The sequence below is a fragment of the Panicum hallii genome, chromosome 5, assembly GCF_002211085.1.
Source record: "Panicum hallii strain FIL2 chromosome 5, PHallii_v3.1, whole genome shotgun sequence".
Taxonomy (NCBI): domain Eukaryota; kingdom Viridiplantae; phylum Streptophyta; class Magnoliopsida; order Poales; family Poaceae; genus Panicum; species Panicum hallii.
Window position 1 is genome coordinate 5706864 of NC_038046.1, and position 13558 is coordinate 5720421.

General features: G+C 53.1%; 2 protein-coding genes across 2 annotated transcripts; one reads left to right on the forward strand and one right to left on the reverse strand.

Moving 5' to 3' along the window:
* The first annotated feature begins 5093 nt into the window (after window positions 1-5093).
* On the forward strand, window positions 5094-7672 carry LOC112896027. The gene has a single exon (XM_025964060.1). The coding sequence runs from the start codon at window positions 5729-5731 to the stop codon at window positions 7184-7186; it is 1458 nt and encodes a 485-aa protein (XP_025819845.1). The 5' UTR covers window positions 5094-5728; the 3' UTR covers window positions 7187-7672.
* A 2949-nt stretch (window positions 7673-10621) lies between these two features.
* On the reverse strand, window positions 10622-13406 carry LOC112892151 (transcription factor PCL1-like). The gene is made up of 2 exons (XM_025959256.1): window positions 12290-13406; window positions 10622-10999 (listed from the first exon to the last, which is right to left on the reverse strand). Exons 1-2 carry the CDS (start codon window positions 13151-13153, stop codon window positions 10958-10960), a joined length of 906 nt encoding a protein of 301 aa, XP_025815041.1. The 5' UTR covers window positions 13154-13406; the 3' UTR covers window positions 10622-10957.
* Between the last annotated feature and the right edge of the window lie 152 nt (window positions 13407-13558).

Below are 13558 nucleotides of genomic sequence, written 5' to 3' on the forward strand. Positions count from 1 at the left end.
TCTCTCGATCAGCAGCTTCACTACTATTCTAAACAATCCACAGCTTCAACTTTCTAAAGCACCTTAAGCGATAGGGATTCAGACTTTTATGTTATCCCTATGAAATATAACCCCTAAGTCTACGGAATACATTCAAAATTTTATAAGTGTATCGTTGCATCATCAACCCCACACCGCTTGATAATACTGCAACCAAAAGCGCTAGTATCTGAGATCCAAATCCAGCAGAAGGCTACAAACCGTAGAGATCAAATTTTGAGTGATTCCTTGCTCTGTTTTTTTAATGAAAGAGAGAGGAGCCCGTCCAGTGAAAGACGGAAATACGATGGGCTTGGGCATCTTGGGGTCCCGTCCGTCCGTACACCACTAGTTTGGGTACAAGCCCCAGCTTACGGCCCATCGCGATCCATGGAGTCTGGATGCGTACATTGATGGATGCGCAGGCAAAAGCCCATAAGTGGCAAATTGGGCTGCAAGCTGACCTGTTGGCCTGGGCCAGCATATACATCTCTCTCTCTCTCTCTCTCACGCACACGCGCGCGCACACACAAAATAGGAAAACATTCCTATTGATTTAGCGAAACCACTTCTGACTTACCCAGAACGTGCTTCTCATACGATGGCAAGGCAAGTGCCAACCCACAGCTTTCCGTCTCTGGTACGGAAGGCTCCGAGAATCGGTCGTCGACGTATGCGCTGTGCAAAGCCAAAGCCTTGCAGCCAGAGTAGGGTCAAGTGCGAACCGTCGAAGACGGAAGACCACCCAGTTTACCTCCAGCAACTTCCCAACCAGCAACCGAGGCGAAGTTGCACGCACGAGAACTTGAGGTAGCGACAAGCTTACTCCGCGTCAAGCTGAACCGCTTTCGTGCAAGAGTCCCTCACTTTCAAAAAAAGGTCTGAAGAAGCCTGACCCTGGACCTCACTTTCGCCACAGCAGCTATCGACGACGACGAAAAAACTTACTTTTTTTTTACTAACCCACAGTGTCCCAGTCCAATGCGACGAGCCACTTTCAGATTCTCAGGTCGTAGCCGTAACGCCGCGAACCGGCCAGAATCCCCGCTCTCCCCCGACCGTCCGCCGCGCAGCTTGGTTTCGTTGCCTTCCGAGCGGGTCGCCGTCGACGCCGGCGTCCCCCTCCACCCACTTGCGTGCGCGGGTTGCTGATCCTGAGCTCGATCAGCTCCCCGGCGACGCGCCTCGACGTGGGCCGCCGTCGCTCTCCCTGTCTGAAACACCCGCTCGCCTTTGACATGAAATGCCACGGAAGGCTCCGCCGCCCCCCCCCCCCCCACCCCCGCGGCGGCACGCGCACCCCGTCGGCCACCGCCTCTCCGCTGCCGCTCCCCACTCGTTTTCGAGCGACTCCGTGTGCGTGTCCCCGACAGCGACGCCGTTTACTACTACTGAAGCAACGGTTCAACCGCTCCCGCTTTCAGATGAGATGCCAAGAGGGCGACGGAATTCCGGGGACACGCGCAAACGCTGACGTGGCACGGCGACCTGACCTGACCTGACCTGGGACCGGCGTGAAACCGGAGACTGTAAATCTGTTGGATTGTCTGACCTGCTCGTCCTCTGGCAGCGCTTCACTTGCGCGCGTACTTTCGCATCGAATGCGCTTCAGCTTTCGGCTTTTAAGTTTAAACCGGCCCTGTAAGCTTTCAATTACGACCCAAATCCATGGTGCAGAGACAGTACTGGTTAAATGCCAGGGGCTCAGGGCTATGGTGCCTGATTAAATGCCACTGACACCAGTTTAGCTGCGGTAAGTACATGGAGTCCAGCCGTCACTGTCAGGCCCGGAGTGCCAGGTACCAGAGAAAACTGCAACATGGCAGCCGCGCCTTGAAACTCCGTCCCCGCGTACGAATTCTCTTGTCCCGTTTCCAATCGCGTCAACGACCCGGCAGGGCCGGGGGAGCCCACACGGAGTTGGGCCATGAGACTTTGGGTGACAGGGAGCAATGGTCGGACCCCGGAGGCGCGGGAGCCGGAGACATCAGACATCTGCCTGTTCTCGTCTTCTCGGCCATGCTTGTCAAGATCAGTATGAGCAGCAGTGCCGCCAGCAGCTTCTGCTGAGTTCTTCTCCCCCGCGTCCTCCTCCCCTCTGCCTCCACGCAGACGCAGTGCCCCAAAAAGTCGGGTCAAATCGAGGAAACTGGACGGAGTGGGGATCGGAGAAATCTTTGCGGCGTGATGTGACGCTTGGATGGACGACGAGTGTTCCGATTTCCTTCCTCTTCCTTTCAGGCTCTAATGTCCCCAGACTCTCTGTGTCTTGTTCGTAGCGTCAGCTGGGTGAACTGAACGGAGTCGACAGCTTCTTCAGATCTTGCAGATGATCGATGATCAGACGAATCGCATCAGAAGTTAGCATAGACAGAGGCGTTAGCACCTGAGGCACGTCCTCGTCACCGCACGACGTGAGGACAATTCAGCTTCGGTTCAGTTGGTGGGGCACTGTCATAAGCAGCAGCATGAAACCGTGAGGGTCAGTTGACGCACGGTGTGTATCCTGTCCCTGCTGATTTCAGGTCACCAGCTAATTAACTAACGAGAGGTCCCTTTTGGAAGGGGGGGAATGAGCTCACTACGAGAATGCATGGCATGTTACGTTCACACTTCCCATTTTAAAATGAAGTTTGTGGCGGGAATCTTGGAGAAAACATACTAGTCGAGTAGTCGTGGGACATTCTTAGTTGTATTGAAAGAGCACTACATACATGGGGCGACAAATACGTATCTCACGCAATTAGCTTCCTCATAGATGGTTAGAGGAAAGGTTATTACTTAAAGGAGAATAGGAGGGCTCTAAAGGAGAATACTTGATGTTTTCGCGAGAGAGCAGCAATCTCCAGCAACCTTTGAGGTTGTACTCAAATTATTTCAGCCTGCTTCGCCAAAAAAAGTTTTATTTATCGTAGCTGCATAATCGTTGCTATCTTGTTTCTTAAATATCTTTACATATATAAAAACAAAATAATCTGTACCAAAGCCCCTAAACTTGCTCGAATTTCTCAAGTACCCCATCAATATTGCAGCTCACCTTCACAGCCCTTAAACTTGCATGTGACTCACCTACCACCTCGAACTTACTACACAGCTGTCTCACCTAGCCCCTCGAACGGAAACAAGATTTAGGTGAGACAAAGAATGCAAGTTTGAGGGTAATTTTAGACAGCTGTACAAGTTTAAGGAAGTGCGAAAGTAATTTGCAAGCTTTAGGGCTGGTGAGACATCTGCACAAGTTCAGGAACATATAGTGTAGTTTTCTCTTTTGGTATTTTTCACGCTCACTTCATCTTAAAGTGTTATATTGAAACCATGGACTGATACCAAAAGAGAATTAGATTATAGCAATGTTTTCTTAATATTCTGTGCAATGCCTACATATTTTTACAAGTTTTCAACGGTAGCCCATGAAGGAAAATAGTTCTCAGGGACACGTGATCCACAGACAAAGGCAGGCCACAAGTTGGTCTGACTAAACAAGTGGAAAGTTTGTGCGTTTACAAAATAAACGGACAAAGGGAACCCTGGACTTGGAAGAGAAATGAACCGGTTTACAGGGTTAATGAATAGATGCCATTTCCGGAAATAAAACATGCTGGAGTTGAAATTTAGTCGTAGAAGTGCGTAACAAACGCGGATACAGTAGACTTTGATATTCACTAATACCCAATGCTATCACTCCACGTGGGCTTTTGTGAAGCTACTAGATTAACATTGACTTTTTTATGAAGTGATATTATCCCTACAAACACATACGCACACCCTACTGTTCAGATTGCACCCATAGATCTTGAGATTGACGAAATTATCTTAATTATGTTATTGTTGATGGCCACAACGCTTACCAGCTACCGAAAGATTTGTAGCTGTAAATACAAGCTTCTATGTTGAATCAAAGACCTGAATTTGAGTGGACAAATTCCACCATAAGACATCTGACAGATGAGTGTTGCTCAGTTCACAAGTTGACTTTCGCTATGGTAAAGCAAATTGGCTTGTATGGATAAACAATTCCCATCACTTAAATGATGAAAGTTCACAAAACTATATTGTGAAGATTATTTTTATGATTTGAAAAGAATAATATAGCAGATATACAGGAGGACCTTGCTCTTTTTCTTTGCAAAATCTCCGGTTGGAAAAAGATCTCATATGCGAAGTATGAAAAAAAAAGAAGGAAATGCTTAGTAAAACATTTATTTTGCTGTTTTAGCTAATCATGTCCTGTTCTTCTATCAGAGCTGGGTTTGACTTGGAAATTTCAGGGAGCCATGGCTGTAGTGCCTGCCTCCCGGGTGAGAGAGAGTGGAAAAGCGAGAGACCGCACTCTTTGAGGTCACTGTTCTAGTAGCCTACACAGTTCTAGGCTTTAACTTTTATTCGCAACAGAGATGGAAAAGCAGCATTAGCGCTGCAACGGGTTTATGGGCTTTATGTTAAACTCATCACAGCAATTTTCTTCCATGCAGCCGTACTAACTGTCCAGCTAAATTATACTATTAGAACTTAATTCTTAAGTAAAACATGCCCCACCCACCCTAGGTGCCTTGCTGCATATGCAAAGATTCAGCTGGACGCTGATCCCGGCCATGTGCCCCTCCGTCTTCCAGAGATTCAAGAAGAGACCGGGAAGGATGGGCGATAACATTACAGAATGTGAACGCAGCCGTGGCCTAGGCTCGTAGCCATAGCGCATAGCTTCTTCACTCGCAAAGCAAGCCGATGATGTTCAACGCGCATTCCGGTTTGAACGAACGCATGGTAAAACCTCCGAATTGCCGCCGCTGTCCCAGGCGATGGTCAACCCTGCGCCTTGCGTGCCGGCAGAGCTCCAAAAATTCTCCGGAATCCAAATAAATTAGCGTCGCAAAGCCCGTCTGAATTCCGCCGGAAGGAATGGCTCCTTTCTGAATGATTCCGGTCCTGCCGATCAGAATCCTTTCGCTCCCCGAGACCGATTGATTGGTTAGTGGTGGAAACGCTCAAATCCAGTGGGTTAAGCAACTTACTTTGTCCGTAACCTCGGACCGGGCCGGGCCAAACTCAGCCCCGTCCGGCTTTGCGATGAACAGAACAGAACAGAATAGAATAGAATAAAATAACACGAGCTCGCTCGCGAAGCCCCCACCCGAGTCACCCGACCGATCCCAGGAATAAACAAAGCCGGCGCTCTCCCCCAATCAGGACGATCCAACCAACCAACGTTGCGTCGTCTGGTAAGCGCGCGCCTACCACCCGGGCCTGGCATTCCCACGGGCGACCGTGTCCTCCTCCTCGTGCTCGGCTACTTATCAGAACTCGCGACAACGTCGCCGTCGCCATCGCCACCCCCGTCTCCAGCTCCAGAGGCAGCAAGCAATAAGTTGGATGCGCGCGCCGTCGCTGCTCTCCGGCCCAGCGCGAAAGAGCTAGCAGCTAGACCACCACCAGTGCCGGTATAAAAGAGGCCCCGTCATCCATACCGACCCAGCCAAACCTGTACCGCGCAAAACCGCGTGGAGGGGGATCGTGAGTACTACCAGCGAACGGCAGCACCAGCGAGGCCTCGGCCGACAGCGTTGAAGCACTGCCTAGCGGAATCTCTTCCTCATGTCCGGTGATATAGCAAGTCATTGAGGGAGAGCGGAGCTTCGATCGCGGTGGTTGCAGGAGGAAGAGATTGAGCTGAGAGAGAGGGAGAGGGGGGATTCGTCTCATTCATTCATCCATGGTTGTGCAGAAGCCGTGGCTGCCCGTCGATCTGCGGCTGCCGGCGGGGCCGCAGGCGTCGCTGGGGATCCTGGCGTTCGAGGCGGCGGCGGCCATGTCCAAGCTGCTGTCGCTGCACCGGTCGCTGTCGGACCAGGAGCTTTCCCGCCTGCGCTCCGACGCCATGCGCTCGCCGGGGGTCGCCTACCTCAACTCCACCGACCAGGCGTTCCTCCTCCGGCTGGCCTGCGCCGAGCTCGTCGTGTCGCTGGACGCCGCGGCGGCCGCCGTCGCGCGGCTCGGCCTGCGGTGCGGCCTCGACTTCGGCGGCGTGTACGCGTGCCTCAAGTCCGGCGCGCACGACGCGCGGCTGGACCCGCTCGTGGCCAAGGGCCTCAGGGTGAAGGCCAAGAAGATGGAGCGCCTCGTCGCGGCCACGGCCAAGCTCTGCTCCGAAATGGAGGCGCTCGACGAGCTGGAGTCCGCCGAGCGGAAGATAAACGTCCGGGGATGGAGCCGCCTCAGCGGGCCGATCCCGCAGCAGCCGCAGGCGGCGGCGGCGGCGGCAGCGGCAGCGGCGCAGCAGCAGCAGGCCGGGGACTCGCCCGGCGCGGAGTCGCTCCGGCAGGAGCTCAAGACGCAGCGGCTCAAGGTGAAGCGCCTCAAGGAGGAGTCCCTGTGGAACCAGAGCTACGAGAAGGCCGTCGGCCTCATGGCGCGCGCCGCCTGCGCGGTGTTCGTCCGCATCTGCACCATCTTCGGCCCGTTCGTGCCCGGCCTCCCGCCGCCGCTGCCGGCGGCCACCACGGACAGCGTCCAGACCCGGCTGTCGAAGCTGCTGCACCCGCGGTCGGGGAAGGCGAAGGCGGCGTCGGGGCCGATCACGCGTCGCGACGGCCCGTCCCGTGTCCACCCGCCGATGAGCAACTCCTGCCCGATCATCGGCCTGCGCCCCTCCGGCCAGAAATCCGCCACCGACTGGCGCAAGCTCCTGGACGCGCCGCCCAGCACCGTCGGCGGCGCGGGGCTGGACCAGCAGTACGCGAACGTGATCGTGTCCGCGGAGGAGCTGCTGAGGATGGAGGCCGAGGGGCGGCAGGAGGAGGCCGCAGCGGAGCGCGCGGAGGTGTACGAGATGCTCCCGGCGAAGCTCCGGACGGCGGTGCGGTCGAAGCTGCGGGATTGGTGGCGCGACCCGGGCCCCCTGGACGAGGGCCTGGCGCAGGGGTGGAAGGACGCGGTGGAGCGCATCATGGCGTGGCTGGGCCCGATGGCGCGCGACACGGCGCAGTGGCAGGCGGAGCGGAACATGGACCGGACGCGCCGGTTCGACGGCGCGCCGCGGGTGTACGCGCTGCAGACGCTGCGGTGGGCGGACAAGGAGAAGGCGGAGGCCGCCATCGTGGAGGTGCTCGTCGCGCTGAGCTGCATCTGCTGGTACGAGGAGCGCCGGCGAGGCTCCGTCCGCCTCGGCTAGCTGAACCGTTCAACGCCGCGATCGGTCGGACTCACCGGACGTGGCGGTTGGGCGTTTCGTTCTTCTCTTCTTCTCGTGCGTTTTGTCAAAGCTTTGATTTGAAGAGTGGGGTGGTAGAAGTTAGAACAGGGTGGGGTTGGCGGTGCGTTCAACGGGGTAGGAGCGAAGGAGACGACACGACCGTAGCAGCAGCAGCAATAGTTGAAACCAAAATTAAATCGTTTGATTGGTTTGCGCGTGTGGTGGCTGTCAGCGGCCTGACGCCGACATGTGGGGCTCCCAACTCTCCCGTCGGTCTCACGCCGGTGACAGAGTCCGGTGGGCAACACATAATGTCACGCGAAAGGAAGGACTGTGTAATTTATAAACTACGATTGATTCTTTGAAATTCGTCATCCCGCATCAGTACCGAATCTGTACCCTGCCGTCAGAACGGTAAAAAGCCTCAATCGTGGCTGCACAAGAATCTGCATTTTGGGCTTTCAATAGCGCTTGCATTGGTTGTTCGAGTACAAACAAAGTATTAAACGTGAGTTAACAATATTTTGAGCGCAAAGACTATTTACTGAATTCTCAATCTATCCGTACGGATTGGATCAAAATTGCCCGTTTCAAGCAACCTAGGAATCGTTCTAAAAAAACAAACTAGGAATGTTTGCATCCACATATCTAGTACCTAACAAAGATCTATCTTTTTACACCTAGGTCTGTCATGATGAAACCGTCTCCATAAGGATGGAAGATGTTGGTTGCACATTTTTTGGATGAAGTCTTGGGATTGGTAGTGCAAGTTAAAATCGGTGTTGGGTTTAAAAGGTCTTTCAGGGTGCACTTTGACCGTTAATAATTTTTACAATACATTGTCAATCTCTACAAAATTAATTTCATGTTAAAAGATCTTGTTGATACGAATATATTAATATAACTTTTAACTAATCTGCATACAATTTGTTTGGTTGTTGATCAAAATTTTTGAACTCTGGCTTTTAGAATCATAACTCACCAAAAAAAAGCAGGGGACTTAAAACTCAACACCAGACGTATTAAGACGACACATACATACAACACACCGCGTTGAAGTTAAAAAGGATCTACGACGAGCAAATCACATGTAATCATGTCCTGAACAGACGTCAACTATGGGCAGATATACACCGCGAGATTCTGAATGGCCCTAGCAAGTGACCGCATGCGTTCACAGCCGCTCCCCTCCTGCTCGTATTGGCGCGGCGCCGAACACCGCATGGTCACACGCTGGCTTAAGCACCGCACACAAGGCCATAAACAAATGGGCAGCTGAGCGATTAGGCCAGCCTAATACTCAGAGTAGTAGCAAAGGAGAAAGAAAATAAACGAAAGAAATGCCCCCCTACCGTCCTACTGCGTAATTTCACATGGCTCGGAGCCAATTTATATTGCTCCAGTTCCTCTAATGCGCAGGCCACGCCCCAGAGAAAGTTAACCCTGGGTCAAAGCAGCAACAGCCTACCAGTTAGTAGGTGGGTCACGGGCATGATTTTTCTAAACCCTAACAGTGATTGGCCGTGGCTGATGATCCTGTGGGTGCGAAGGCTTATCTGCCGGCCCACGCGTCGTGCTGAAGCTGCGCTGGGGGTCCGGTCAACTCGCCCTATCTCTTCGCGTTATTATTTGAAGAACATAACGATCCCTGGGCTCGTCGAATCGCACTCGGCGCCGCCCGGATTTGGTGGCCACCGATCGGACGGAGGCGCGCACGGTGTTCTTGGTCAGGCTGCATGCAGTTGACGGGCAGAAAGAAATCCGAAGAAATGGATGGGCGCGGCACTGGCAGGCAGGAGATGATGACGAGCAGAGGGAGGAGGAAGACGGCTCGAGGGAAACGCGCAGATGCAAATATGCGCATACAACTCACGCGCACGCACACGCACACGCCAATCATCCGGCTCCCCTGCATGATCTGTTAGCTGCTGACCTTTCTTTCTTTTTCGTTTCTTTTTTCCTGTGTGCCCTGGAAAGCAGTACTGGTACTGCTGAATTTTGGTTGGTTTCGGTTGGAGGATCTAGGCGGAGCAGAGGACCTAGTCGGCACCGAATTTCGGTGAGAGTATTAAAAATATATAAATCATGTACAGCAGGGATTGATACTATAGTCTACATGGGGATAGAGTCATAGACTGATGAATGGATTTATGTTAGCAACTTGTGCTTTTACTGTGACCGATTTGCTAATGGTGCTGCTGCAAAAATCTGGTATATGATAGGTCAGCACGAAAAACAAGGTAAATTGTTTACAGCACCAGGTCAACTCATCAACCATCGGCCTCAGGGGGGTGACACCTCTCACTCTCAGCTCACAATCCAGGTGTTTGAATATTAGAGCTCTAAGAAACCCGCCTTGAATGAAAAATCGATGTCCAGCTAGCAAGGCTTGGCCAGCCCTTGTAATTGCCGGTTTGCTCTAGTCAAAGTGTGGTTAAGCCGTTGCAATCTTTGAGCAATGATTGGCCTCATAAGATAAAGGTTACTCACCTTGATCTTCCAACATTACATTCTTTTCTTTTTCCGTTTCCTTCGTTACGCAGGTGGTTGCATCTCGTCCCACGCACGCAATTCAACGGGATGCCAGCCAGATCCGGATAGTTTGCGCCTGCTACGTGAACCACAAGTCATGATAACAAGCTGCACATGCCTGTGGCTTCAGATTCAATCGCTTCACACTCGCACGCTCATTTTAGGGCTTCAGGCCAGAGAGCTACTAGATCCGACGAACTCAAAGTTCAGGCTCGTGTTTGCTTGTAACGTCAGGCTAGACAGCTGGTTTCTGACATTCATCTATTCAGAGAAGTTCAGCATGTCGTTGATGACCAGCTGTGTTCCGGAGACCTTCGGTTATACCGGGATGGATCTAAAAGATTTTCAGAGACGCCGGCTGGAAGCTGACCAGGGAAGCTCGCCGCTGCGGCGGCTAAGACGAAACGGTTTTGTCGCCGGGCGGCGGCAGGATTCGGCCAAGGTGGACTAGAGCCCGCTCGCCATCAGCGGACGGTGGCTCCTCGCTCCGATTTAGTAGGACCCTCGAGCAGGGATCACGGGGAGGGTGGGGGAAGCTACTGATTCCGCCAGCCTCGCGCATCTCCAGCCCGGCCCGGGTCATGCGGCGCACGGCGCCGGCCGCGCATCTGCCGAGAACGCGATGCCGGGGCGTTGGGATGAGCCTTCCCGGGCCGCGCACGAAAGCTAAACTGATTCTGCCGTGTTCCAACTGTCGCTGCCCACCACGGCCCGCGTCTGACAGCGGAGACGAGGCGATCCTCCGATGGCAGTCTGCAGCCCGGACGGCATTGATCCGTGTGATTACGATTAGCTACCTGGAATGGTTTTCAAGTCTGTACATGATCACCATTCATGTTGCAGACGCCATACAACTTCTGTAGCCCGCAGAATCCATCAGCATTGGCATAAAGCACAGTTGCCAGCAACTTAACGAGAAAATAGCATCACGGTGTTGCATCAGGATACATGTACTCCAACACGAGTCTCACGCTGTAAGACCTGAAGAAGAGTTTACAAACCCCGTGGCACACAATTTCACTTTTTACATGTTGAAGAACAAACACTAGAAACTCACACAAAACTGTGGTCTTCCGGCAGGTGCTCCAATAGTGATGTTGGCACCATCGTCGTTTATTTGCTGCGCTTCATTCCCTCCACTGTGGCAATACCTCTTTCATGAGAAACATCTATGGGCTAACTGAACAACATGGCGTACTCATCTCCACGAGCTCTTTGTCACCACGCATCTTTGGCGCGTTTCCATCCCATAGCCTGGAGCTAAAGTAATTGGCACAAAATCAAGGCAAAGAAAATCAGTCACTGAATATGCTGGTTTCAAAAAAGAAGAAGGAAAAGTATAAGATTAGCCACTTTGCCTCAGCTACTACCTCCATGATGTGTGTCGGATTTCAAAAGAAAGGGGCATTGCTGAAGTAAAAGGGGTTCATGTGGGGTCATTGCCAGCAGCGCAAACAACAATATCAGCAAAGCACTGCCTTCTAAGCATTTTTAATCCTATAAAAGTACACGCTATGTAAAAAGCAAACGATTGTGAATCAAAGCAAAACATCAGTGGTAGATTGCTGCACAGTGAACACCAGTAGTAAAGATGGAAACCTTTCCAGAAGAACAATCCCGAAACGAAATGACAAATTTATTTGAACATCATATTGATCAACCAGGAAACCCAAAACCAAAACGACCCAAAACTTTTTCTACACAGGAATGCTTCTAGTTTATAACCCAAATCAAATCTTCAGATAAGAAATCCAAAATTCTTAAAATTGCGGATGTCGGGAAACTGATCCCCTTTTTGAGATAAACCAGAACCTGCCCTGTTCCTGTTGTGGGACAATTTTCTAGTCAATTGAACCCACATCAGCCAGACACACCAATCAGATCAACATCAGCTAAACAAAATCCGGATTATCATCATATAAAGGTGACACAAGTTCCCTGAATGAACTCGAATAACTAATATGCTCTTTGAGACGAGTTTGTAGTGGGCATAAAGTTGGTTCACTATCTGCCCACCACGCTATTTACTGAAAATAGGTGCTACTAAAATTTGCTATCTAACTGATAAACTTTTGATTTGACAACGATGGGCCATCTATGCCAAACATAAAAGTTAGCTTCCTAATAACCCAAAATAGAAGGTTGCCAGAAGTGTTAGCTTTAGAGTATCTGGTACCAATAACTGGGCAAACAGATTTGCTACTTCACTATAACTGTGTTAAGCAACTAAATCAAGCTTACTATTTCCGAACAACCAATGCAGATCAATCAAGACCCAAATGTGAGTGTGTAATGGAACTTGGAAGAAACATCTACTGGCCATGGCTTGATAAATTTTGCGACGAGTGCAGTGTAACAAGTGTGGTTTATATCCTGTTTCAGATGTACCTGTAGTAATTGAATGGCATACCACAGGGTGTATTTGACTTTGGACAGACAAGAATATCATTTTTCACATGAAGAAATGAAATCGAGATACTGGATCTCCTTCGAGTGGTTTAACTTTTTTGTACGGAAGCATTTTCGAAATTTGAAAACCATAGAGCTTACAGCTTGGTCGCGTTGGAGCTTCTCGCAGTGGCGGGAGGGGAACGCGCAGTAACCGTTCTGGTTGGAGGCATCAGGAGGCGGGTGGGGGTTGAAGGGGGAACCGTACGCCGTCGGGAAGGACGGAGGCGGCGGCTGCCGCGTGGGGGGGCTGCGCGTGCGCTTGAGGTAGATGCGGTACTTCTGGAGGTGGCTGGCGACGTTCTCGCGGGTGAGGCCCTCGACGTTCATGAGGCGCACGATGGCCTTGGGCACGGCGCCCTTGTCGCCGAGGTGCGCCACCGCCTCGACGAACCGGTGGTGGAGCTCCGGCGTCCACACCATCCGCGCCTTCTTCCCGGCCCTCCCGCCCCGGCACGCGCCGCTCCCGGAGGCGGCGTCCTCGGCCTCCCACTCCCCCTCCTCGTCGTCCTCCACGTCCTCCTCCTCGGCGCAGTGGAAGGACAGGTGGGAGGTGGGGGAGTCGTGCGCGAGGGCGGAGTCGTCGAAGGGGGAGGCGGCGGCGGGGAAGGCGCCGCCCGCGATGTTGATCCGGAACGCGGCGGCGAGCGCCGGGGTGATGAGCGGGTGCGAGACCGGCGTCAGCTCGGAGGCCTCGGGGAGGCCGTCCTCCCACTCGAGCACGCGGCCGGACGCGCCAGCGCCGTCGCCCATGCCGTCAGCGTGGCGCAGCGACGAGGAGGAAGACGAGGGGGCGGGCGCCGTGGCGTCTTGGGGCCGGCCGCCGCGTGGGGATAACATAACATATTCCGCCGTGGCGGGGCGGGCGCGGCCGAGGAGGCTCGGGTTTCTGACGGTGTCGCGGTGATCCGTGGGCGCGGGGCCGCTGCGTCCTCGGCTGCGGAGCGGGTCGCTCGGGGCGCGCATGGTGTTTTGGCGGGGCGCGGTCCGTGACGGACAGGGCGAGACCGGAACGCGTTCGCCGCCCGGGTCTTGTGCTCGTAACCGCACTCGGCTGGGATCCCGATCTGATCGCGAACGGCGCGCAACGTGTAGTTGTAGCCTGCGGGCGAGAGATGGCGAGGAGACGTCGGCGGAGGCCGTGCTTTGAATCCTGACGAGTTTCTTGGGTACGATCTGGTTTGTTGTGGTGCGTCAGCAGAGAAGGGATGGTTCTGAATTGCCGGAAACGGGCGCCGTCGCCAAACTTCACATGGCGCGTGCTGGTGTCGCGGACGCAACTCAAGCCCGTGCCGCGCGGGCGGGTAGAGTTGAGATTTCTGGACACAAAGAGGGTTTGGCATTTAGCCATGCTAGCCAGTGCCTTCCAAA